Raw genomic sequence first — 24184 nt, 5'->3', positions numbered from 1 at the left:
AGAATTTATTTTCGTTAACATAACCACATGATTTATGTACAAGACATTAAACGAAAAACAAATAACAACCACTGAATTACAGGCACATACATAATGTGAAGGGGTTAAGCATTTTCACAAGTGCCCAACCCTCCTCTAATTTTTGGACAGTTGTGTATTATCAGCACAAATTAAGAACAAGGTTTAACAATCAGTTGAAAAAGGCTACTATGGTCGGGTTGTTGTCTCTTTGACACATTCCCCATTTCCATTCTCAATTTTATGCTCATCAGATTGATACAAGCACAAACATTTTTTGGGTCATTTTTAGCTCGCCAGGGCCAGTGAGCTTAATCACTTGTCCAACTTTGTCTGTTTACTTTTACCAAATCTTCTCTTAAACTACTGGGCCACATTTAAACAAACTTGGCAACAATCATCATTGGGTTATGTTTATAAATTGTGTTTGATGACCCTGGCTGCAAAACAAATTGGTAGACAACTATATTGTTAGAGAAATTTGTTCTTTAGAGAATGACTGGAGTGTCCCACTCTCAGGCAGTCAATGGGCCCTTTTGAAAATTTTTGGATCAGCCATGATTTTGCATTGTTGGAATTTTTCATTAGATGAATGCTTCTTTATGTTACGTCTATACCTCAACTCTTGAAAAATGTTCAGCCAATCCCTTGCAGATTTTAATAAATAGAGAAAAAAACAAAGGATATGGGGCATCCATCCTTAATACAAAGACAGTACATTCACAGCAATAACTAGAGGCTCTAAAGAGCCTGTGTCGCTCACCTTGGTCTATGTGAATATTAAACAAAGGAAGCAGATGGATTCATGACAAAATTGTGTTTTGGTGATGGTGATGTGTTTGTACATCTTACTTTACTGAACATTCTTACTGCTTACAATTATCTCTATCTATAATGAACTTGGCCCAGTAGTTTCAGTGGAAAATGTTAGTTAAAATTTACAAATTTTATGAAAATTGTTAAAAATTTACTATAAAGGACGATAACTCCTTAGGGGTCAATTGACCATTTCCGTCATGTTGACTTATTTGTAAATCTTACTTTGCTTAACATTATTGATGTTTACAGTTTATCTCTATCTATAATAATATTTAAGATAATAACCAAAAACAGCAAAATTTCCTTAAAATTACCAATTCAGGGGCAGCAACCCAACAACGGGTTGTCAGATTCATCTGAAAATTTCAGGGCAGATAGATCTTGACCTGATAAACAATTTTACCCCATGTCAGATTTGCTCTAAAGGCTGCGGTTTCAGAGTTATAAGCCAAAATCTACATTTCACCCCTATGTTCTATTTTTAGCCATGGCGGCCATCTTGGTTGGTCGGCCGGGTCACCGGACACAATTTTTAAACTATATACCCCAATGATGATTGTGGCCAAGTTTGGTTTAATATGGCCCAGTAGTTTCAGAGAAGAAGACTTTTGTAAAAGATAACTAAGATTTACGAAAAATGGTTAAAAATTGACAATAAAGGGCAATAACTCCTAAAGGGATCAACAGACCATTTTGGTCTTGTTGACTTATTTGTAGATGTTACTTTGCTGAACATTTTTGCTGTTTACAGTTTATCTCTATCTATAATAATATTCAAGATAATAACCTAAAACAGCAAAATTTCCTTAAAATTACCAATTCAGGGGCAGCAACCTATCAACGGGTTGTCCAATTCATCTCAAAATTTCAGGGCAGATAGATCTTGACCTGATAAACAATTTTACCCGATGTCAGATTTGCTCTAAATGCTTTGGTTTTTGAGTGATAAGCCAAAAACTGCATTTTACCCCTATGTTCTATTTTTAGCCATGGCAGCCATCTTGGTTGGTCGGCCGGGCCACCGGACACAAGTTTTAAACTAGATACCCCAATGATGATTGTGGCCAAGTTTGGTTTAATTTGGCCCAGTAGTTTCAGAGGAGAAGATTTTTGTAAAAGATGACTAAGATTTACGAAAAATGGTTAAAAATTGATTATAAAGGGCAATAACTCCTAAAGGGGTCAACAGACCATTTTGGTCCTGTTGACTTATTTGTAGATCTTACTTTACTGAACATTTTTGCTGTTTACAGTTTATCTCTATCTATGATAATATTCAAGATAATAACCAAAAACAGCAAAATTTCCTTAAAATTACCAATTCAGGGGCAGCAACCTATTAACGGGTTGTCCGATTCATCTCAAAATTTTAGGGCAGATAGATCTTGACCTGATTAACAATTTTACCCGATGTCAGATTTGCTCTAAATGCTTTGGTTTTTGAGTTATAAGCCAAAAACTGCATTTTACCCCTATGTTCTAATTATAGCCATGGCGGCCATCTTGGTTGGTTGGCCGGGTCACCGGACACAATTTTTAAACTAGATACCCTAATAATGATTTTGGCCATGTTTGGTTAAATTTGGCCAAGCAGTTTCAGAGGAGAAGATTTTTGTAAAAGTTAACGACGATGGACGAATACGGACGCCAAGTGATGAGAAAAGCTCACTGGGCCAGGTGAGCTAAAAACCAACACAATAACCAAAAATCAGACAGCATTTTCATTGCTTATTTTCATCCTAAATTTACAGTTACGGCTTTAACACTGAGCGAAACAAATTCACCTAACTGCTGGTGTAAGACTGACCCTAGCACTGGAATTCTTTCCTGATTTATATTCAGTTTTTATAAGGTGATCTTTTCAGTTGGTCAGCTGTATTTGGTTAACATAATCCTTACGAGGTTTACTTTCAAGTCTGATGAGGGATATATCTAAAATCATCTTTTTTCATGATCATTGATCAATTTGGGTCAGTTTTAGTTTTATATCAGCAGTAAGTAATGTTTAGTCCAATGTATTATTGACTTGTTCTTCAACAAACTAAAACATTAGTTTTGAAATCCTGAATTCTGTAGAAATTGAAAAGCTATGTGAAGTTAAGAGAGATGAAAACGCTTATCTGAACACATATTTATTGATGAATTGATACCAGTATTCAAACATCTTTGTATACATTATATAATGTGTTTCATTAAAAAAATATACCAGCCAACCATTGGAGGCATTGACATTTGAATAGGTTTAGTTGGCAGATAATGTCTAACAAGTGCACAATGTATATATTAGTGCAACCATTTTACATAGTTAAATGTTGTAAAAAAAAAAAATGACATTCGTTTTACAATATTACATTTCTAGTACCCAATACCACATAAGTTTATTGCCTGCAACAAGTAGTATATCATAAACAATACAAGTAGCACAGCTGATATTTACAAATAGAATGGGCCACTATACTGATATTTAGATGAAGATGATCCAAATGATTTTATGGCATCGCCGGGTGACATCATTTTATGTTTTTGGGGATATAAGGTAACATCTCCATCAGCAGGTACAAGTCTGGCAGTACTACGATAGTCTGAATTGTCAGGCGTAGAACATCTTGGCAGGGGACTATTGGACCTATTGTCCACATAGTTGAATAACGGGAATTCCCCTCCAGTAGTCCTGTTTGAATTTATTACAGTGCTATAAGGTCTACGATGACCTGTCCTTTCCCAAGGATGTGAAAATAACTGATCTTCCAACACCTGATCACGATTAAGATCTGCACCTGTATAGTCACGTTTTCTTTCCTCTTCAATGGGCTCTAAGTATGACCTTCGGCTTCCATTTCTTTGGAGACCATTTCCAAAGTCTTGCTGGAATGCAAATCTTGGCTGTCTCGGTTGTTGGTTATTCTTATCTTTATAAGCTTGCCATGTGATTGATGTTATGTCTGAATTGGCAAGATTTTCTATCTCTCCTCCTGAATCTGACCTAAAATACAACGTACAAAATGTATTGATTAATGATTTATTTCTTACGAATTTTATGGCAGGTTGCTTATTTTTGCTTTAAATATAAAATTTGTGACTTTTACTATGTTGATATCTATTATGAATCCGAATGACTTATATTCATAAAGATTTGTGACTTTTACTATGTTGATATGAATCCGAATGACTTATATTCATAAAGATTTGTGACTTTTACTATGTTGATATGAATCCGAATGACTTATATTCATAAAGATTTGAGACTTTTACTATGTTGATATGAATCCGAATGACTTATATTCATAAAGATTTGAGACTTTTACTATGTTGATTCATAAAGATTTGTGACTTTTACTATGTTGATATGAATCCGTATGACTTATATTCATAAAGATTTGTGACTATGTTGATATGAATCCGAATGACTGATATTTATAAAAACGCCTACTGGTCACTAGATTGCAAGAGACTGATTGACATAAGTTATGATTGATTACTATAGTTAATGATTGATTGGTTCTTAATTTACATCTTATGGTAAACAATTCTTGTCTACTAGGGAGGATGCACGATCTTCGAAAATAAAGGTAGTTTGCAATCTCTATATCGATAGAAGGAGTTTTTTAAATCCTTATTTCATTACAACTAGCAAAAAAATAAAGCGCATGTTGAAAAATATAATTCATTTTTTTCTGAATGTCACTCTTATAATCCAATGCACCCACATCTACTCTGTGCTAAACTAGTATCTAATAAATTTCAAACATAGTGCAAGTTTTGTGCAAGTGAGTCAATTAATAGTCGCTGCCCATCATATGCACATCATTGTAAAAAAAGCAAGCTTGAAGTTTTGCTATGAAGTAGAACCTTAATCTTATGAAGTTTAATTCATACCTTCTTGAAATCACTGCATGAAAACAAAGCTTTATTAGTAGCCAAAAACACTGGAATACGGAAAGGATAGAAATACCCACAACAAAGGCTGATAAACCGCCAACTCTAGACAGCAGGTCTAACAACTGCAAAACAAGAACACATGGTCAATAAAAATGGTGGATACAATATTACTACATAGAAAACCACTTCCTTGTATATATTTCTGATTCCTCTCAGTTTCAATGGAAATATATCTACCTCAGTATGACGTCCATAGTCACTGAATTGGTGTACATTTTTGTTTAGGGGCCAGCTGAAGTATGCCTCCGGATGCGGGAGTTTCTCGCTGTATTGAAGAACCATTTGTGGCCTTAGGTAGTTGTTTGCTCTTTGGTCGGGTTGTTGTCTCTTTGACATGTTCCCCATTTCCATTCTCAGTTTTATCTAATTTATTATGATGGTTATTCATGTGGATCCACTACAATATATCCTTCTTCAGGATTTATGTTCTTCTTATGTCTAGGTGTCGATTGCGTTGAAGTTGTTACCCTACCATGACACATTATTCTGGCTCCGAGTTGACCAGTCTTTTCTATTACTTGAACACTCTGAGAAGCAGCAAACGCCTATTTAAAGGGATATGGTTACTAATTTTAAGGACTATGGTTTATTAATTTTACTATATACTTGTTTTATCATTACTTTCAATATCAATATAGGTCTTTTTTTTTAAATCGCGGATCCGGCTGATACCTATATGATATTTTCAACATGGTAGACGATATTTCTGTTAGTGCAATGACTTACCGTAATGACTTGTTCCTCTTTCAATTCTTCAAAAACTTCAGGTTCTAAATTAATTGTTACATAAGATAAAGAGGATGTAATGGCTGATTTGTTAAAATTCTTATGTTGAAGAAGTGATTCTAAATGTTCTAAATGTTGACTGGATGGCCAAGGTATTGTTGAACTCGCAGTTTCATATCTTATTTCTCTGAAATAAATATGCAAAGGCTTTAAGAAGACGTGGGAAATCTGGTAATTTTGTTAGTAAAATTGAAAACTTGGATGACCTATTCATTGACATATTCGAACAATCTATAAGCAACTTTATTTTTAAATTGATTCATATTGACAGAGAAACAAACAGAAATCCCGTAACGAACTTACCGACACTCTGGCTTGCATTGGCAATTCAATAGTTCCATGTTAAAGAGCTTTTCCACAATTCGAGAGCAAACATCTAAATTGAAAAAAAGTATCTTATAATTGTGTGCAAATTCGTATCAGAGGCATATGTTTGTAATGTGTGTCTCTGTTAGTTAAGTACCATAGATCATGATATTTATACAGAATTTAAGATGTTTCTTAAATGAACTTTTGTAATCGTGATTGTGCTATATTTACTATTTTGTGAATTGAAAATGTCAATGAAAGTTTCAAAATATCTATAACATCGTTATCTGTTTAAAATCACAAATGCTCTGTCAAATAAATATAACTTAATTGGAAACTATATTATATAGTAGCTCAAAATGCCTCTAATTGGATGTCTATAAGGAATCAGTAAACTAGAAGTACACTGTTTCTTCTCGAACACGAACTATGTTTTCCTTACAGCAGAATGCATTGAGTGTGTAGGTGAAGGCAATATCTTTGGTGAGCTTGCTTTCTAGCTGAAGCGTGAAGTCATTATTAGGTTAGGAAAACTTCCCTCCTTTAAGAGTAGACTATTCCGACAGATAACCAATCTATCTGTCTGTAGGACTAGAATACTCCGAAAGGAGAATAGTAATCTAACCTAATAATGACGTCACGGTTCAGCTAGAAAGCAAGCTAACCACATATTCTACCTTTACCTACACACTCAATGCATTCTGCTGTAAAATAACTACATGTACTTACATTCAAATTTATCGTTGACACGGCACTGTGTGTTCTGTGTACCATCTGTATGACATTGGCAATATTTGAAGGTCAAGCTATCTTTACAGTTTTCTTCACATTGCTACAGAAGAAATGGTGCTTAAATTATTAGACATCTCTTTAAAATGTGAGTTTGAATAAGGTATGCTTACACTTCTGGTAAGTGTTATGTGGCAAATTTGAGGTTTTAGCCGGAAAACGAAAATTTTAGATCACAGTAAAGACCTTGTAATGCTAACATTCAATTTCAATTGTTAGCTATCTTGAATTCACATCACTTAATTTTTATATTTTTGGCATAAGTTCCTACTGACTTAGATCATACAACAGAACAACAAAAAGACACAAACTTAGAGTCACTGATGGGTCTTTTGTATCTTCACGAAACACGCATCTGGCGCAAATATAAAAATTAAATTTTTAGAATTAAAATTTAGTTTTGTAAATTAAATACTCACCTTCATAAATTTAGATATCAGTCCACTCGCTGCATTATTCAACCGGAAACCAGCCAGAAAAAGAAACCATGACCCCGTGACAACCTCTCCCACCTGACACCTGTGTGTCCTAAACCTTCATCATTTATTCCTTAAAATGCTAGGCACTAAAAGGGGGATGAAGGGGAGGAGGGAGGGACCTCTGATTTATGAAGGTGAGTATTTAATTTACAAAACTAAATTTTAATTCTAAAAATTTAATTTTTATTACATTAAATACCTCACCTTCATAAATTTAGATAACAGAATTTAACGAAGGGCTGAATCCCCATCACTAGGAGGAGGAAAAACAACCTGTTGAGCAGCAACCAAAGGCCCTAAAGAATAGAGGTTGTCACAATGAAGAGGCATGGACCGTAAATAATGGTTATAAAAGGCACTATCAGACCTCCAAAAACCAGCTGACATGATTTCCGACATAGAGGAGGAATTAAAAATGTTCCAAGAAGAGGCTAAGGCTCTTACTTCATGTGCTTTAACTTGATGTTTAACTAAAACTTCAGAAGAAGCAGATTTATAGGCCAAAATGACAGTATTGCAAATCCAAGTAGAAATGGTTTTGGCAGAAATGTCAGAAATTCCTTTTTTAATAGGAATAAACAACCTAGAAGAACCAGCAGATCTTAATTTCGCTGAAGAAGCTAGGTAAACAAGCAAGGCTCTCACTGGACACAAAACCTGATTATCCGATGTGGGAGGTAAAGCAGGAATAGTAATAATACCAGAACCTTTATCAGGTAACTGGTTCTTTGCTAAAAAAGATGGATCAGTGAGAAGAGTAACTGAAGACTTATCAGATGCAAAGCGGAGACAAGACTCAGAAATTGACAGAGCATGAATCTCACTCCTTCTGCGACCAGTAGCCAAAGCTATCAGAAAACAACATTTATAAGATAAAAATTTGAAGGAGGCTGAATGTAAAGGTTCAAAAGGTGAAAACTGAAGAACCTTCAAAACTAAACCTAAGTCCCAAGAAGGAACCAAACGCCTTTGACGAGGTCTATTAAGGCAAAAGTTTTTTTTATCAATAATGACAAAAACTCATTATCCCCAAAATCAGAGCCTCCTGAAAGTGATATTGTTCTGGCTATGGCAGATCTATATCCCTTTATAGTAGAAGGAGAATAACCTTTCTCCTCAAAAAGGTAAAGGAAGAAATCCGCTAACTGTTGTACAGTGACAGAGAGTGGATTAATCTGCTTCGACAGACACCAAGTACAGAAGATAGACCATTTGGAGTCATAAACTGCTCCTGTAGATTGTCTGACTGATCCTGAGATACGCTTGGTTGCTTCCTCAGAAAAGCCTCCCTTTCTGAGGGAATCCCTGACAACAACCAAGCGTGCAGATGGAGATTCTCCAGACCTTGATGCAGTTTTCTTCCTTTGAATTGAGACAGTAGATCCTCTCTTAGAGGCAAACAAAGGGCTTCGCACAACACAGAAGTAGTAGTTCTGGGAACCAAGACTGTCTTGACCAAGCCGGAGCAATAAGAATGGTCTTGCAAAGATCCCTCTGAATCTTGTGCAAGATCTTTGGAAGAAGACGAAAAGGAGGGAACATGTAACTGAACATTCCCTTCCAAGATAGGGTCATAGCATCTACTGCCCAAGCTTTCTCGTCTGGAATGGGAGAAACGTAAGTCTCCAATTTGTGATTCAGACTGGTGGCAAAAAGATCTATATGAGGACGATCCCAACGAAGAATGATCTCCTGAAACACTGATGGATGAATTTCCCATTCTGTGTTCACTGGAACACGGGAACGAGAGAGAGCATCCGCCAGAAGATTTTGACTGCCTGGAACATGTCTCACTGACAGAAAAATATTGAGACTGTGACACAGAAGAAGAATTTCCTTGCTCAGATGATACAGAGAAAAGGAATGGGTCCCTCCTTGATTCTGAAGATAAGCCACTACTGTGGAGTTGTCCGTGGCAACCAGTAGTGACTGACCCTGAATCACAGCCTGAAACTGACGGAGAGAAAGAAACACAGCTCTCATCTCTAGAAGATTGATGTGTTCCTCCAACTGAGCACCTGACCAAAGGCCTGATGCTGTCCTGCCCTCCAGATAAGCTCCCCAACCCATCAGACTCGCATCTGTGAACAAAGTTAGGCTGGGGTCTGGAGGATCCAACAAAACTCCCTTCCGAAGATGTTTTTCCTGAAGCCACCATTGAAGATGAGGTAACAACCGAGGAAGGATGGGAACAGGTGCCTCCCACAACTGAGAAATTGGATGCCAAAACTCCATCAGATACCACTGGATTGGACGAATGTGTAGACGTCCTAGTGGAATGACGTCCATGATCGAAATCAAGAAACCCACCAGCTGAAGCAATTGACGAGCTGGGACAGATGAAAACTGAGTCAGAGCATTGACTAACTGACATACCTTGACTACCTTCTCTTCTGGAGGAAGCACTAGACCCAAATCTGTCCGAAAATGTTCTCCCAGGAAATTGAAACTCTGACTGGGAATTATCTCTGATTTTTCCCATGAAATCAAAAAACCCAGTCTCAGGAGTAAAAGGATAGACAAATTGGTGTGTTCCTCCAAAAGAGAACGGCAATGATTCTTGATGAGAGAATCGTCTAGGTAGGAATGAATGAGAACTGCCCGAGTATGAAGATACGACACCACCGTCTGAAAAATCCTGGTAAAAACTAGGGGTGCAATAGCCAGGCCAAAAGGCATAGCCTTGAAACTGTAAACCTTGTCTGCCCACACCAGTCTCAGGAAATGACGAAACTTGTGAGAAATAGGGATGTGAAAATAGGCGTCCATCAAATCTAGAGAGGTTGTCCAAGTTCCTAAATGAATTGTCGACCTGATAGACCTGTTGGTCTCCATTTTGAAATGTGGGACCACCAGATACTGATTGAGAACAGAAAGATCTAGAACCGGTCTCATTTTCCCGTTCTTCTTGGGTACCAAGAACAGCCGGGAATAAAACCCTAGATGAAAAGGAGGATTTACCTCCTCCAAAACACCCTTCTGAATCAGAATGTTCACTTCGTTTTGTAACAACTGATTCTTTTGAGAATCTTTTGTCACTGACAGATTGATTGGAACAGGAGAAAGAGGAGGCTGTTCCAGAAACTGAAGTTCCAATCCCCTCCGTAAAATCGAAAGTACCCACTTGTCTGAAGTTATCAGAGCCCATTGATCTAGAAAGTGGGACAGCCTGCCCCCCACTGGAAGATGAGGAAGAGGAGAAGTATAATTTTCCTCTTCCAGTGGGGAACGATTCAACGGAGGGGACAACACATCACTTACCCTGCTTCTTTCCCTTAACCACTTTAGCTTTCTTCCCACTTGAATAGTTGGGACGAGAAAAAGCTGGCCTCTTCGTAGACTGTGAAGAAGAAGAAGAGGTAGAAGCCTTGGGTTGATGAGAAGACGAAGAAGAAGAAGGATTATTCATCTGAGTAGTTTTGACAAATCTTTTCCCATCAGTGACCTTCACATCCACCTTGACTACAGGAGGGGCCTTATTCACCTCCTCCTGTAACTGCTCTAAGGAAACAGAGAACAACTTGTCCTTAGACAAAGGAGAACTGACAAGTCTCTGCTGAAGAGCTTCAGAGACAGTTGATTTTTCAAGAATCTCCTGTCTCTTAGCAAGAGTAAAGTTGGCCACAGTACCAAGAAGAAGGAATTGAGACATTCCAAGACTCTTGTCTACCTGAAGCAGCATAGACCTCAAATCTGAAAATTCCTCCCCTTTGTCCTTTAACAGAGACCCAGCTGCTGACAAAAAGTGCTCAGCTGTCTCAAGAACAAAAGTCAAACACCTCAGATTATTCTCTGACTTGACATAAGAAGCTTGAGAAAGTCTGAGGCCATCCAAAGGTTTCGAACCAAGCAAACTAGAAAAAGCCCGGTCACAAGCAGGAGCCGACATACCCAAGGAAGATCCATGGATCTCAAAGTCCTTAGATCTACATCTCCCTGGGTAAGAGGCAGGTCCGAAACCAGAGAACTTACTACCACCAGTTTTGCTAGTGTTAGCAAGATTCTCAGCCAGAGAAGAGTTTACAAAAGACAAAGCAGTTGTAAAGTGCCCAGACTCTGGAAAAGAATAATACCCCTTAGACTCTGGCTTGACTATACCTGAGCAAGCCATAAAATCTGAAGGAGTAGAAGAAACCCTAGGTGGAGACGACATGGGCATATCCGACATATTCCTACGAATAGAATAGACCAGACTCCTAAGGCATTCTGGGTTGCCTGAAGCAGGATCCTTAGGAGCGAAAGCATCTCCCTCTGTGCTTACTACACTATCAACATCAGAAATACCATCTTGGTCCTCCAAAAAGTTACCTTCCTGACTTCTAGGGGCCAAAGAAACTGAGTCGTCTTCCAACAACTGTCTAGGAGGTCTGGGAGGATCCTGTGCAGGATCCTGAGACAGACCCCTAGACTCCATAAGATCAAGCCTGTTACCAAATTCCAAAAACTTGGCATTAACAGTAGCTTGTATCTTGTGAATGGAGGTGGTAAGACTCCTCATCTCATCCTTAAAGGAGGATGACTCTGAAGAGGATCTACCACCAAACCCCTGACCAGACCAAACTGATTGAGCCGAATAAGGATCAAAAGGCTGGGGATAAGGCGGCAAGTTGGGCATTCCCATAGGCATGGGAGGGTATGCAAAATTCATGGGCCACCTAGTCCGAGAAAAGGGGTCACTCCTGATGCCAGCTGGTAGTGTCTCCTGCCTGCTTGTCGTGCAAGCCACAGGAGACGTTGGTATCTCTGCAGGCCTAGTTACGGTATGTGATACCCTGCTAGGCCTAGATAACCTCAACTGACTAGCACCAGGAGTGAAAGGCAAAGTCCTGACAGGAACAGGTTCCGAGTCCTGTTCCAGACCGACACCAGAAACACCTGGAATAAACTCCAAACTTCTATCCCAAAATTCATCTGAATGGGTGGCCGAACGCCAAGGGGACAACAAATTACCATTGGATGTGTGAATTTGACTGTCACTTACCTCTTGGGTACCTGAAGCTGGAATTTTATCCATAATATTCAGATAAAATTAATATAAAATTATCCAAATATACTATAATTATAAACAAAAATATCAATATAAATTACTAAATATATAAATTATCAACTTGTTAAACTGTTTGTGAAAAAATAAACTTTTTCCTCCTCCACAAAAAAACGTGCAGCATGCGTTGTAGAACCGGAAAAAATGATGTAGGTTTAGGACACACAGGTGTCAGGTGGGAGAGGTTGTCACGGGGTCATGGTTTCTTTTTCTGGCTGGTTTCCGGTTGAATAATGCAGCGAGTGGACTGATATCTAAATTTATGAAGGTGAGGTATTTAATGTAATAAAATTTCAATCCTGGTATCTATGATGAGTTTATTTGTATGAATAAGTGATGGTATGGTAGCTGATTGACAATTTTACATCTGAATTTGAAATACTTGTATGCTGGTTTTATTGCATTGTACACAACATTTACAGTAACATTTTTGTCTAGCAGGGAATACTGTCAAGATGAATACTTATCTCACCTGGTCAGAACTGCCAGTCGACTCAAGACAGTCTTTTTCTCTTGTAATTGAAGTAACCTGTTCAAGTAAAAGAATAATATATATATATATATATATATATATATATATATATATATATATATATATATATATATATATATATATATTGTTTTTGTCTCTCTTGCCCGTTGGTATGCTTATTCGGTGGCTGTGGGTTAAACTATTTGTAAAAAGCTTCATATTTTATATCTTGTATATAGATGGATGCCTTATGTTACGAAGTTTTTTCGTATGTCACTTGATTATGTACATTTCTGAGATTCTCAAGAAGCAAGTTTTTGAGTTTTGGCACACTATGCTTCTCATATACAATAAGCTTTATAGGCAAAATACATTTGGTACCTGTAATAATTTTAAGGTGTGGTATGTTTGTTTTGCAGGTTTCTTCTGATTATTTTCGTGGTTCACCAGTCAATTAGTTCAGTGTTTGCGTTTTGATCGATACTTTAAGCAATATGTAACGATATTTGGTGTATGGAATGATTGTAAGGTGCTAATGTCTATCTAGTAGATATCAACTGACTTCCAGAAGTTTGGTCTTTTTCTCAGATACTATAAGCAGTAGGTCAAAAATATTTGGTGTATTGAATGACTGTCATGTGTGGTTGTCAGTCTTGCAGGTAATATCTTACTTAAGTATAATTTGCATGGTACCTTGGTGAATATTATTAAGTTTCCTGGTTGATTATATTTTCAATCTTTGTATACTAGTATCGAGTATGTATATAGACAATAATAGTGCATTGACTTGACATATCAACGATATAAGGATGAGGCTTAGAAACGGGGAAATGCGAGGCTGTGCCGAGCATTTTCCCCGTTTCCGGCCGAATCCTTATATCGTTGATATGTCAAGTCAATGCACTATTATTGTCTTTATACTGCAATCTAAAAAAACATTTTCAATTGTTGTTTATTGTGTTAATGTTATTTATTTGATTTAAATATTGGGAAAAATCCCCCTTTAAAAAGGCCTCATATCACACAGACGGAGAAATATAAAACACGATGAAATGTACATCATTACCGCAATCAATGATGAACGAATTCGTTGCAGACTAAAATATCAACAATAAACATAAAACATAATGATTTACAGGTTGCAAACAAAAAAATATTAATAAGTGAAATATGTTTTCCCAAAAATTGCAACAGAAACAAGTTTGAGTCGTTAAACGCATCGTTGTTTACATTGGAAACAAGAACAGGTTGAAGAGGTCGTATGAATAATTAAATATAATTTCGACAATTTCTATTTAAATATTCATGAGGAAAAGTGATATCAGGTCAGTGACCGTATATGGCATAGAAATATACAGTCAACGCATTTTGACTGCTCAAATAGAACGAGTGCAGTATAAACTATTTTAAGCACGAGTATATCACCGGGTTAATGCATGAACTTGTATAACTGATCAGTTTTGCTCATTTTCCAATTTAAGAATGTCTTCAATACCAAGTTATTAGTTAAAGACTTTTTGATTTTCTTGTTGTTATTTCAGTGTAATAACTGTATAGAACAATTCCAATACCAACCTTCTTGTTTTCAATGATAAGATGTTTTCCAGGAGAAATAATGTGTTGTTTGGGTTTACGAAAATACGAATCCTTAGAATACACTTGTACACTGAGCCCGTTATTAGCAGTGAGAACTGGGATAGACTCAAATGGTTCGGAGTTCAGTATCAATGATATTTTATCTGTAAATAAATATAAAACTTTTAATGTACGTTATTAGCAGTGAGAACTGTGATAGACTCAAATGGTTCGGAGTTCAGTATCAATGATATTTTATCTGTAAATAAATATAAAACTTTTAATGTACATGAAACTGATGGGACCGACCTCCCACATATATTCTTACAGCTTATTTCCCCGACTATCCCTTTGTCCGACGACCAATTTGACGAACTATACCAGAGATGTATTATTGTGAAAGTAAACTGTTAACGATTTTTTTTAACGTTTTTCTCTCTGTGTATTATACTAGAAATAGCTAAACACGAGGCGTATTGGATAGAAGGACTTTTTAAAACCAGATACAACCAGTGCGATGATGAGTTGTATACGAACTAGCAAATATAATAACGCGAAATCTTTGTTGGAGGAATTACTTAATTTGCTAAATTACACTAAATTTGCAAATGTGAAATTATGAAAAGTTTCAGTGCAAAATACCGCGAGAAAGAAAAATAGTTGTGTGCTAATAAGCTCCCATGCGACAGTTCACATAACACAACGGTTGAGCATCATTAGCCTAAACAATTAAAGCACAGGTTTGATATTTGCCCAGTTATTGTACCTATATAGGTACCCTGTCCCTGCACATTTCTTGGCAAGTAAAACTCAGTCAGTGGCGGATCCAGAAGTTTATATAAGTGGGGTCCCACTGACTGCATAAGAGGGGCCCCCTAAATCCGCCCCTGGAACTCCGGTTATATGTCATATAAGAGAAACGAGAACATTTTGGCTTCGACAAATTACACATCATAGTTTTCGCATGCCAAAATGTGATATTTAAACAATTCTTAGCTTAAATCTCCAAATTTATATGCAAATCAAAATAAACTTATTTTACACAGCCTCATGGCGAAGGCTAATTGTTAGGCGTTCCTTACACCTAAATGCACTAGTTTAATTTTATTCTTTCATCCTTATAAATATCCATTAAGTATTTAAAATAATCAATACCAATAAAAGCTTTCTTATAAATATTGAAGTATTATAAAAGATTGTTTCCAAGGAATAAACAATGTTCATACCTATGTTATCAGAAACATTAAAGGTAGCACAGTTCCCAAGGTTTGTTCGAGTGTCCTCTGTTACACTGAAATATACAAGAGTTCAATGGTCAAGAAAAATAAACTACGGTGAAACATACGGTAGATGTAACGCCATGTAGTATAACATCGCTATACTCTTTGAGCCATAAAATTCATACAATACTTCCGTGAGGTTTACTACAAGAAATCTTTACAGTGCAAGAAGGGAATTAATGAAACACAATGACAGCACTAAGTTTACCTTGTATGGGTCTATATTTTATGAAGTTCAGGATCAGGAGTCGATTTCACAAAAAAACTTAAGACTACGATTGACCGTAAGTTATGAACAATTCAGTATACTTACGACCAATCTTAGTCGTACAAATGTAAGTTTTTTTTTTGAAATCGACTCCAGGTCCCCATTTCTGTATTCTCGAATTTGTATGTCATTTTCTGAATATTTTTTTTATTTTTGCTCATTATTCTTTATATGTACCATCATTCTCTATTCTTTATTTTGTTCCTGTTTTTCTCCATTCATTATTGTTTGACCAAATTTCAGTGGTATGGCCCATTATTCTCTATTCTGTATTCTACATCCAGACCCGGGTTGACAGTTTTCTTTAATGTTGCTTATTAAAGGGAAACTCCGCAAAAAAATGGAAAAATAATATTTTGTTCTTTTTAAAAGCATAAAAACAACATGTTCATAAATAAAAAAAATTTCATTCTCCATGGAAAGAGATCAACATCGATTTTTGAAATTCACTGTCAGTTCTCGACATAACGTGTTTTACGACAATATCAAATGAAAATTAAATGAAGTGCTTAATGTTTAAAAAGTATGATATTAAAATTGATCTAATTGATATTTTCACAAAGCATTCGAATATTAATAACTTGAAGTAATTAAATCCATTTAGATGATTGTTTGACAAACATGTAGAGTGCAATGCAATGTTGTGTTCACTTTTTCACCATTTTAATCATGGGATATCTTTCTGAAGACAATAACAGCACTGAACTGACGATTTTTTCGCTATATTTTATATTTGAATGACAATACATTTAAAAAGAAAGCAAATGCTCTTTGAACAATGACTGTGCACTATTGAAAATAAACGTGAACATTGATTGATTTTGATAGATAAACTTACAAAACAAACCATTATTGTTAAATTGATGTAATTTAACCTTTTTGATAAAAAATGTAATATGCAGATAGTTTAATATTTCAATAAATGGTAGTGAAATCCCAGGTACTATTAATAGTGTACATTTTGAATAGAAATGCGTCAAATGCGATACCAGAAAGAACAACTTCAAACAGTTATATAATTATAATTCAAACGGTTGGCAATTAATAATATTACAGATCTTGAATTACTGAATACAAAGGTGCATGTAGTACTTTAAATTTAATATTTCATTATTTTGAACACAATCGTGATTTAAATTTCACCCTTTCAAACAACAGTATACAATAGACAGTTGTCTTGAACGTCACAGTCTGCTTTGTAATGTGTTACAAGGGTATACTAGGAAGGCGTTAGAATAATTAGGAAATTGTACCATTAAATTCGTTTTTGCTTGTAAGAGCAGACCGTCTCACTGAATAACAATGCATGGTTCACCGTAAACAGAATAAACCAAGTCCCTCCCCATGAATAACTCTCCTACTCGTTAATGCAACAATTATCGTTGATTAGCGGATCATATATATCGACTGGATTATTCGGGTCAGATTTACAATAAATCATGATTCAGCGTAACCCGATTAATCCAGCCCCTTTCCCTGATCTACCTTCCACTCTGTATTACAGCACTTATCGTAGATTTATAGCGACTTCTTACGACTGGAAGCGGTGTTTTTTTCAATTGAATAAGAAATGAGTTAACAGTTATGGATAATGAAAATGTGTGGGTAAATTTATATAATATGACGGTCGAAAATATCCGTTTACTGGCCGTCAGTAAACTGACTTTTCGACCACCAAAGTTTTAACATTCACAGTGTAATGAACTTTGAGTGGCCATAATATAACGCGTAAGGTTGAATTAAAACTAGTATTCGTATCTTAGTTGCAAAAATAATCAAATCACACTTCCAGACTTTATCTTCTTTAGAACTTTAGACTAGAAATGCAAATTCATCAATAAAAGAGTTCTCCTTAAGTAAATATTAAATAGAATTACTGTCATTGTATTTGCATACAAAGAAATCACTTAATGATGTTGATCAGGTTTTTCTTAAACTGTATACCATTTATTCTTAAATTTCGAATAATTCGTGGGAACTTTAAAATCTAAAGGCTGTCTTGCGTAATAATTAAAAAGAGGGTATTCATGCAATACACCACTTTTTGCTATAAGTATGAGGTATGCATATCAGTGAATTTCGATATGAGCGTAATATTATAAATGTGCATTAAATCTAAACAAACATAGTCTCAGTGAAAACTAATAAAATATTTACAATATTTATTCTGTTCATTTCTCCACATTAATTTTGAAAGAACCCATTTCAACAATGAACTGGAAGCAACAAAGAAAACTGCAGTTAGTGAACCGAGTTATATGGGTAAAACATAGATTACTGATTTTTAATATCTATTAGCTAACTTAGGGAACAACTATTTAACTTCACACGGAGGGGGTATGGTGTTTTGTCAGAGTCAGAAATTTTTTACGCGAACAATTATATTCATTTTTTCATTAATCAAACTATTTTGTTTAAAATTTAAGCAATTGTAAGGGTTTAGGAAATTCGGGATTCAGAATAATTTGTCTTGTCCCCTGTTTAAACAGAATATTTGTTTTCATCAATTTGGGAACCAGATTATTTTTTCTTATAAACTATACCCCCCCCCTTTTTGAAGTTAATGGTTTGACATATACATTCTTTGTTGAAATGATAATTTTGTTTACAAAAGAAGAGTATAGAATACTTGTTTTATAAATTAGTTATTTGTTAAGAACAATCATGACTACCCATCGGCAATAACAAACACGTCATGATCAAGATATGATAAATGAAATATATCTGTAATAAATACAAGAATTTTTTATATTTTAATCCTTTGATCCTTCAGGTAATTTTAATATGTACAAATATTACCTAACAATGTATAATAATTTATTGCCCAACAGCTACCAAAAGTCTTGATCTGAGCTGATTCTTGGAGACGAGACATTTTAAAATCGTGAACAAGAATGAACTTTATAATGAATCATTTGTAAACACATAAGAAAGTTAAGGGGCCATAATCACAGCAGGAGATCACATACTCTTAAAACAAAAGACAATAAAATTTAATGTTTTTCATTGAACACTTCATAAAATGGTAACTTAAAATTTAATTACCAACTGAAGTAATTGGATTTTTAGTATGAAATCAATATCCAAAGCATCTCTTAATAGCTGTTGCTTTGACATCGATAAGAAAGGTGATGTTCAGTAAACATGTCTAGAAAAAATACTATTCAATTATTTCTGTCACAATTTCAAAAGAACAACTTTTATCAAATTGCGTAATTATCTACGATATATGGGTAAAGGCATGACGAAAACTTCATGCAGAATAAGTGTTTCTCAACCAAAAAGGGCAATAATTAATCAGAAAGCTTGCTAACACTCAGTCATATAGCTAAGCAGATGTCTAAGACTGCATTCGCAACCGCATATAGACCAAATTAGTAAAGTACCATTACAACTTTCAATTGCCAAAACGTCGGAACACATGTGCTTAGGTTGACTGTGAAGAACATGAACTTTTATACAGCTTGCTGTGCCGTTTCAGTCATGCTCAACGTTTAATCCCGTACGGTGACCTATAGTTGAGATAACTTCTGCGACATTTGGTCTCTAATTTCTGTAAATAAATGTGTCGATGATTAAAAAAAAACTCTTGAAAAAAGTTCTTTTTTAAAGATATAATTACCTTAGTTGACAAAGTCCACCGGTGCCTGTAAAACATTCTACTATCATATCAGATGGTTTGTGTCCTAGAAGTTTTAATTCTAACAACGTGGGTCTTACGGCTTCTGTCCATACTCCAAAGCCGTATTTCATACTAGCTCCATATAAACTTCCCCAGTCATCAGATGTTATCATCCCTGAGTATGGGAGAAAATCTTGGTCCAACTGTGATGCATATGAAAGGACTCCAGAGTTTTTCAGTATAGACCAAATATCGGAGTTTTTCATAAGCTGCTCCGTAGACGTTACGGGCTGGGGACTAAAAACCCCTGAATTAATATTAACAAGTTTTGAAAATCTGCCTTGATTCGCTAAAAGACTGGATTTTCTAAATAAATTCAAATTACATACAGTTACAAATGTAGGCGGATGGTTTTTATAAGTCATTGAAGACATTTTCAGTTCCAAATAATTATTTTGGTTCAAATAACCGTTCACAGTCAAATAAAGAAGAAACGAGAGTGCACCACATGCAATTATTGTCAACAAGACCCACACAACACATTCTAAACTGTTCCGAACAGAGCCAGCAAAATGTAATCCATGAATATCCAAAGCACGGAACCAATACTGAACTTTCTTTTTTCTCCTACTTTTATCCGTCTTTTCAGTTAGTTTTTTCCAACAGTCTTCATCCATTTTGTCTTTCAATTTCTTGTCCCGTTGTCTTTGTTTGTCACTATCCGTTAAAGAAGTAAAATATCTTTCACATCTATCCTGCCAATTGCTGCCTTCTTCATCCATATTTTATGAAGTTATAGATATTTTTTTGAAAATCTTATATTACGGAATAAATGGTATAACTGAAAAAAATATTGGATTTCACTAATCCGTCTAAGATTTTAACTCCAACTGAACTCAGAATTACTTCATAACTAATTGTTAGCTTTTGAAATTATGAAGTATTGTGTAGTCAAATATAATAAATCTGGTTACTATACTCCACGGATTGCTGGTTTCAAATGTATTCAATAAATCAAATGATATAATATTTAAAAAAGATAACTGGACGTGGCCGCAGGTATTAATATGACTTTTATCCCTAGAGGTGTGCGTTAAAACATTATCCTTTTATGCAATCCGTACCGATTAAATCGAATTCAAATTAATATAGATCAGTTGAAGTTTAGACTTTTAAATTGTAGGACCACCACCTTAAAATCGATACAAAGGAGGATGTAGTATTCATTAACGGATTTTTACATTTCTCAACACACTAGTTCATAAATTTAAATGGGTTGATATGCATGAAGATTTTATTGATAATTCGTGAATGTTTAACAGAATAGTTAAAAACAAAACAAAACGTTATTGATAAACTAGACAGAAAAAGAAACGACACACAGTTTAAAATAAAATAATTTTCACGAGGTTTCAAATACAAAAGTAAAATGCATGTCTGACGGTTATACTCCCCCCCCCCTTCCCCCCAAAAAAAAACCAAACCCCACCAACAACAGAAAAGGAAAAAAGGAGATTATTTGGTTTTTGGTGGACTTCGTGTCGTGTTGCTCAGTTTTGTTGTGTTTTGTTTACTGCTGTTTGTCTTTAGTCGTTTTTCGTTTTTTTTAATTGCCATTTTGGACTTATGACTTTGAATGTCTTTCTTTTTGGACGACATGTGAATAAAAAAAGTCAAAGATATTAAGCAGACATCGTTTGACATACTGTTTTAACAAATTTTGTGCAGGAATCCAAGTCTTTACCGTATTTTGTTTGTTGTTTTTGTCTTTGTTTTCTTGCAAATCTATTATTTGAATGAAGTCGGAAGTCGGTTGTTGGTCTGTCAGTCTGTTGCACAATTGTCACCTTTCAGTATTTATCCACGTAATGGTTTCCGATGGAGAAGCGTCTACATTGACTAAACTTTCAACAACTAATCAATCAGTAATATTTTTACTAATATGAAACGATTGTTTTGTTTATGTTTTCAAAAGATCAAGCGATGAATTGAAGACGAATGCATTATTTTAGCATCTTTTTATTAATAAACTTGACTAGAAAATAAAATAAATTATGTCTAGTTCATGAACCCCCATCTTTTTTACATTTCATAGCCATTCAAAGTTGGCATTCGTCTTCTTGGGGTATATCCATTAAAATAAAGTTGTATTATTTCTTTTGTTTCCGAGTGTAATTATATAAAATGATCAGGGGAAAAAAGCGGGTCGATCCCTAAAGTATATATATACACTATAACAATAAAGTTTATCATGAAATCGCTTGGCAGAATTTCTGAAATTGAATACCATTCACTAATAAGACATAATGAGAGTTTCAAATTTCTAAAATACAAAACATCTATAGACTATGAAATGACTATAAAAGTAAAAACAAAAGATTAGAATCGTAAAGCATTTTTTAAACATGACAGTTTTGTCATTACGTGTACGAGACAGTTCACAAAGAACAATTATAGCATTGTTTATGTGCCCTGTAGAACTGAAATAATGTGGAGTGCAATGAAAAGCAGTTTTTATTGTAGAATTCGGCATTTCAAACTTTTGGTTTCGAGCCTATCTGATAAAGATTATTCCATGAACAGGTGACGGGTAAACTGAAATCTATTTCGGCGTGAAATCATAATGCTCACATGCATTCAATATATTTGACAATTTCGAACGAAAAGAAATACTAGTTTCATTTAATAGCCATCAATTTATTCACCTAAGCTTATTGATTGATTGTTATTTGTTTTTAAAGTGCCAGTCTGCCTAAGAATCAGGCAGTGGTGAAAACATGAAAAAAAACCCCACCCTATTTGACATTGATTTCAGTTCATAATATGTAGTTTTGCACAAAAATAACATTCATTTCCATTTTCTGTTCTGGTAATAGAAGATACATTTTGGTTGAAATGCACTAGAAATTAACAAAAAAGGGGAGATAACTCTGTAATTTGCTATCATTCTAACCAATTTTCTAACCAAGTTATTTGATTTTACCAGACACACACAAACAAAAGACCAATTATTTTTAACTCAGGATGATGGTTAGTATTAAATAGCATGATTAGCTCGGTTGGTTTTTTCTAATCATGTTTTAATTTTTACCTAAATTGCCGGATTCTTACAAAGAAAAAAAGTCCATTGGCAAATACTTCATATATGTTCTGGACGAGAACAAATTGAAAATTATTTTAGTAATAAAATAGATATGCCCTGAAATAGATTATGACCAGGTTGACGGGATGATAATTTGGATTGCCACCAGAAAATAAAATAGGAATATATTAAATCGGAACTGAAGTTTAGCCTGGAACTGACATGTCACCTACATGAGACAATCAAATAGTTGTTGCAAGGGTTCTTAACCTACAGATAAAACTACCCAGCAAATTGTACAGATAAAATTATCCAGCAAAGAGTACAGAAAAAATTACCCAGCAAAGAGTACAGAAAAAATTACCCAGCAAAGTGTACAGAAAAAATTACCCAGCAAAGTGTACAGATAAAATTACCCATCAAAGAGTTGTTGCAAGGGTTCTTAACCTACAGATAAAATTGCATTCTCTTTACATGAGGCATGGGAATCAACGTTCCAGGGCCATTCTCGAATGGAATTAGGCGAATTTATACATCCAGCACAGCAACCACTTTTACAAGGGTTGTACTACAGGACGAAGCAAATGGCCAAAGGAGAAGGGGCTATAATGGCCAACATTGGCCTCAATTTCGAGAATTTTTCAAATTCTTCTTTTTCGTGTGTGTCTGGCTTTCACCATGTCATTTAAACTGAATGTCTGTGGTTGGGAATTTGAGCCACTGAACATGGTGTTTATGCAAAATGTATCATTATCAAGATTCTGTTAGATATGAAAGTACCATGTTCTTTATCTGCTCAAAATGTTTTCAGTCTCGAGATGTTTAAATATCTATCTGCACATACTTACAAAAAGGTCCTTTCATAATTTATTTTTATTTTGATGTTCTAGTTTTTAAAAATACTAAAACACTGACTGGATAACTCCTCCCTTTTTACTTTTGATTAACAAGTTTTGCAGTTGGAATTAAAAATTAAACAGAGCCTTTTTAATTGAAGTTGGTAACTACATGATGAACAAAGAAACATAACTCCGATTTTAAATATTCTTTAACAATAAGATAATTACTATTTTTTAGAACAGATACTACATATCACATAAATTTTATGATTGTTCATAGATAAAATGATATCGAATGTTGTGCTCAATGCACTATTATTGACAAAACTTCTGTCCACAGTGAAAGAAGGTCTTCAGAAATACTGTGAAAATGTTTTTTTGCGAAGTGGTACTAACCGTATGTATTTTCTAAAAAAAACAAAACATGAAGAACTTCTGAGTAATTTTAAATCTCGATCTTTATCTGAAATTTTGATTTTCAAATAAAAAGTTGAAACATTATACACTGAAGAAAAAGTTATCAGTATGCTAGAGTTTCTTATTGACAACACATTTGATGAACTTTGAGGTAGATATTTTCAACAAATTGTTGGCATTCCAATGGGAACTAACTGTGCACCTCTCCTTATTTTCATGAGTCAGAGTTCCTGTAGACACTTGTCAAATAAAAACAAGAAGATCAAAGAAACCAGATCATTTATTGCACATTCAGATATAGTGATGATGTACTTTCCATAATTAACAATCTATTTTTTTCTGATTGGGTTCCATTTATATAATCCCCAGAACTAGAAATTAAAGTAACAACAGACAAAACTTCCTCGGACTCATTTTTAGACTTTTGACATCAGCGGTAAGGTCAG

General features: G+C 35.0%; 1 protein-coding gene across 1 annotated transcript; it reads right to left on the bottom strand.

Moving 5' to 3' along the window:
- Positions 1 to 2990: 2990 nt before the first annotated feature.
- LOC143072697 (uncharacterized) lies at positions 2991 to 20614 on the bottom strand. Its single transcript, XM_076247769.1, has 9 exons — positions 19401 to 20614; positions 15457 to 15521; positions 14231 to 14394; positions 12656 to 12712; positions 6601 to 6703; positions 5866 to 5938; positions 5503 to 5689; positions 4714 to 4838; positions 2991 to 3820 (listed from the first exon to the last, which is right to left on the bottom strand). The coding sequence occupies exons 1-9, from the start codon at positions 20180 to 20182 to the stop codon at positions 3271 to 3273; spliced, it is 2106 nt and encodes a 701-aa protein (XP_076103884.1). The 5' UTR covers positions 20183 to 20614; the 3' UTR covers positions 2991 to 3270.
- Between the last annotated feature and the right edge of the window lie 3570 nt (positions 20615 to 24184).

The sequence above is a fragment of the Mytilus galloprovincialis genome, chromosome 4 (genome assembly GCF_965363235.1).
Source record: "Mytilus galloprovincialis chromosome 4, xbMytGall1.hap1.1, whole genome shotgun sequence".
NCBI classification, from domain to species: Eukaryota; Metazoa; Mollusca; class Bivalvia; order Mytilida; family Mytilidae; genus Mytilus; species Mytilus galloprovincialis.
The sequence above is the reverse complement of the archived record's forward strand: the minus strand, read 5'-3'. Positions and strand labels throughout refer to the sequence as shown.

Bases quoted from the DNA above. Each gene is read 5' to 3' on its own strand.
- LOC143072697 (XM_076247769.1), bottom strand. From the start codon at position 20,182: ATGGATGAAGAAGGCAGCAATTGGCAGGATAGATGTGAAAGATATTTT. The intron at 6,704-12,655 runs GTGAGATAAGTA...TTTCTTCTGTAG, and splicing joins CGACTGGCAGTTCTGACCAG to CAATGTGAAGAAAACTGTAA. The intron at 5,690-5,865 runs GTAAGTTCGTTA...TATTTATTTCAG, and splicing joins CAATGCAAGCCAGAGTGTCG to AGAAATAAGATATGAAACTG.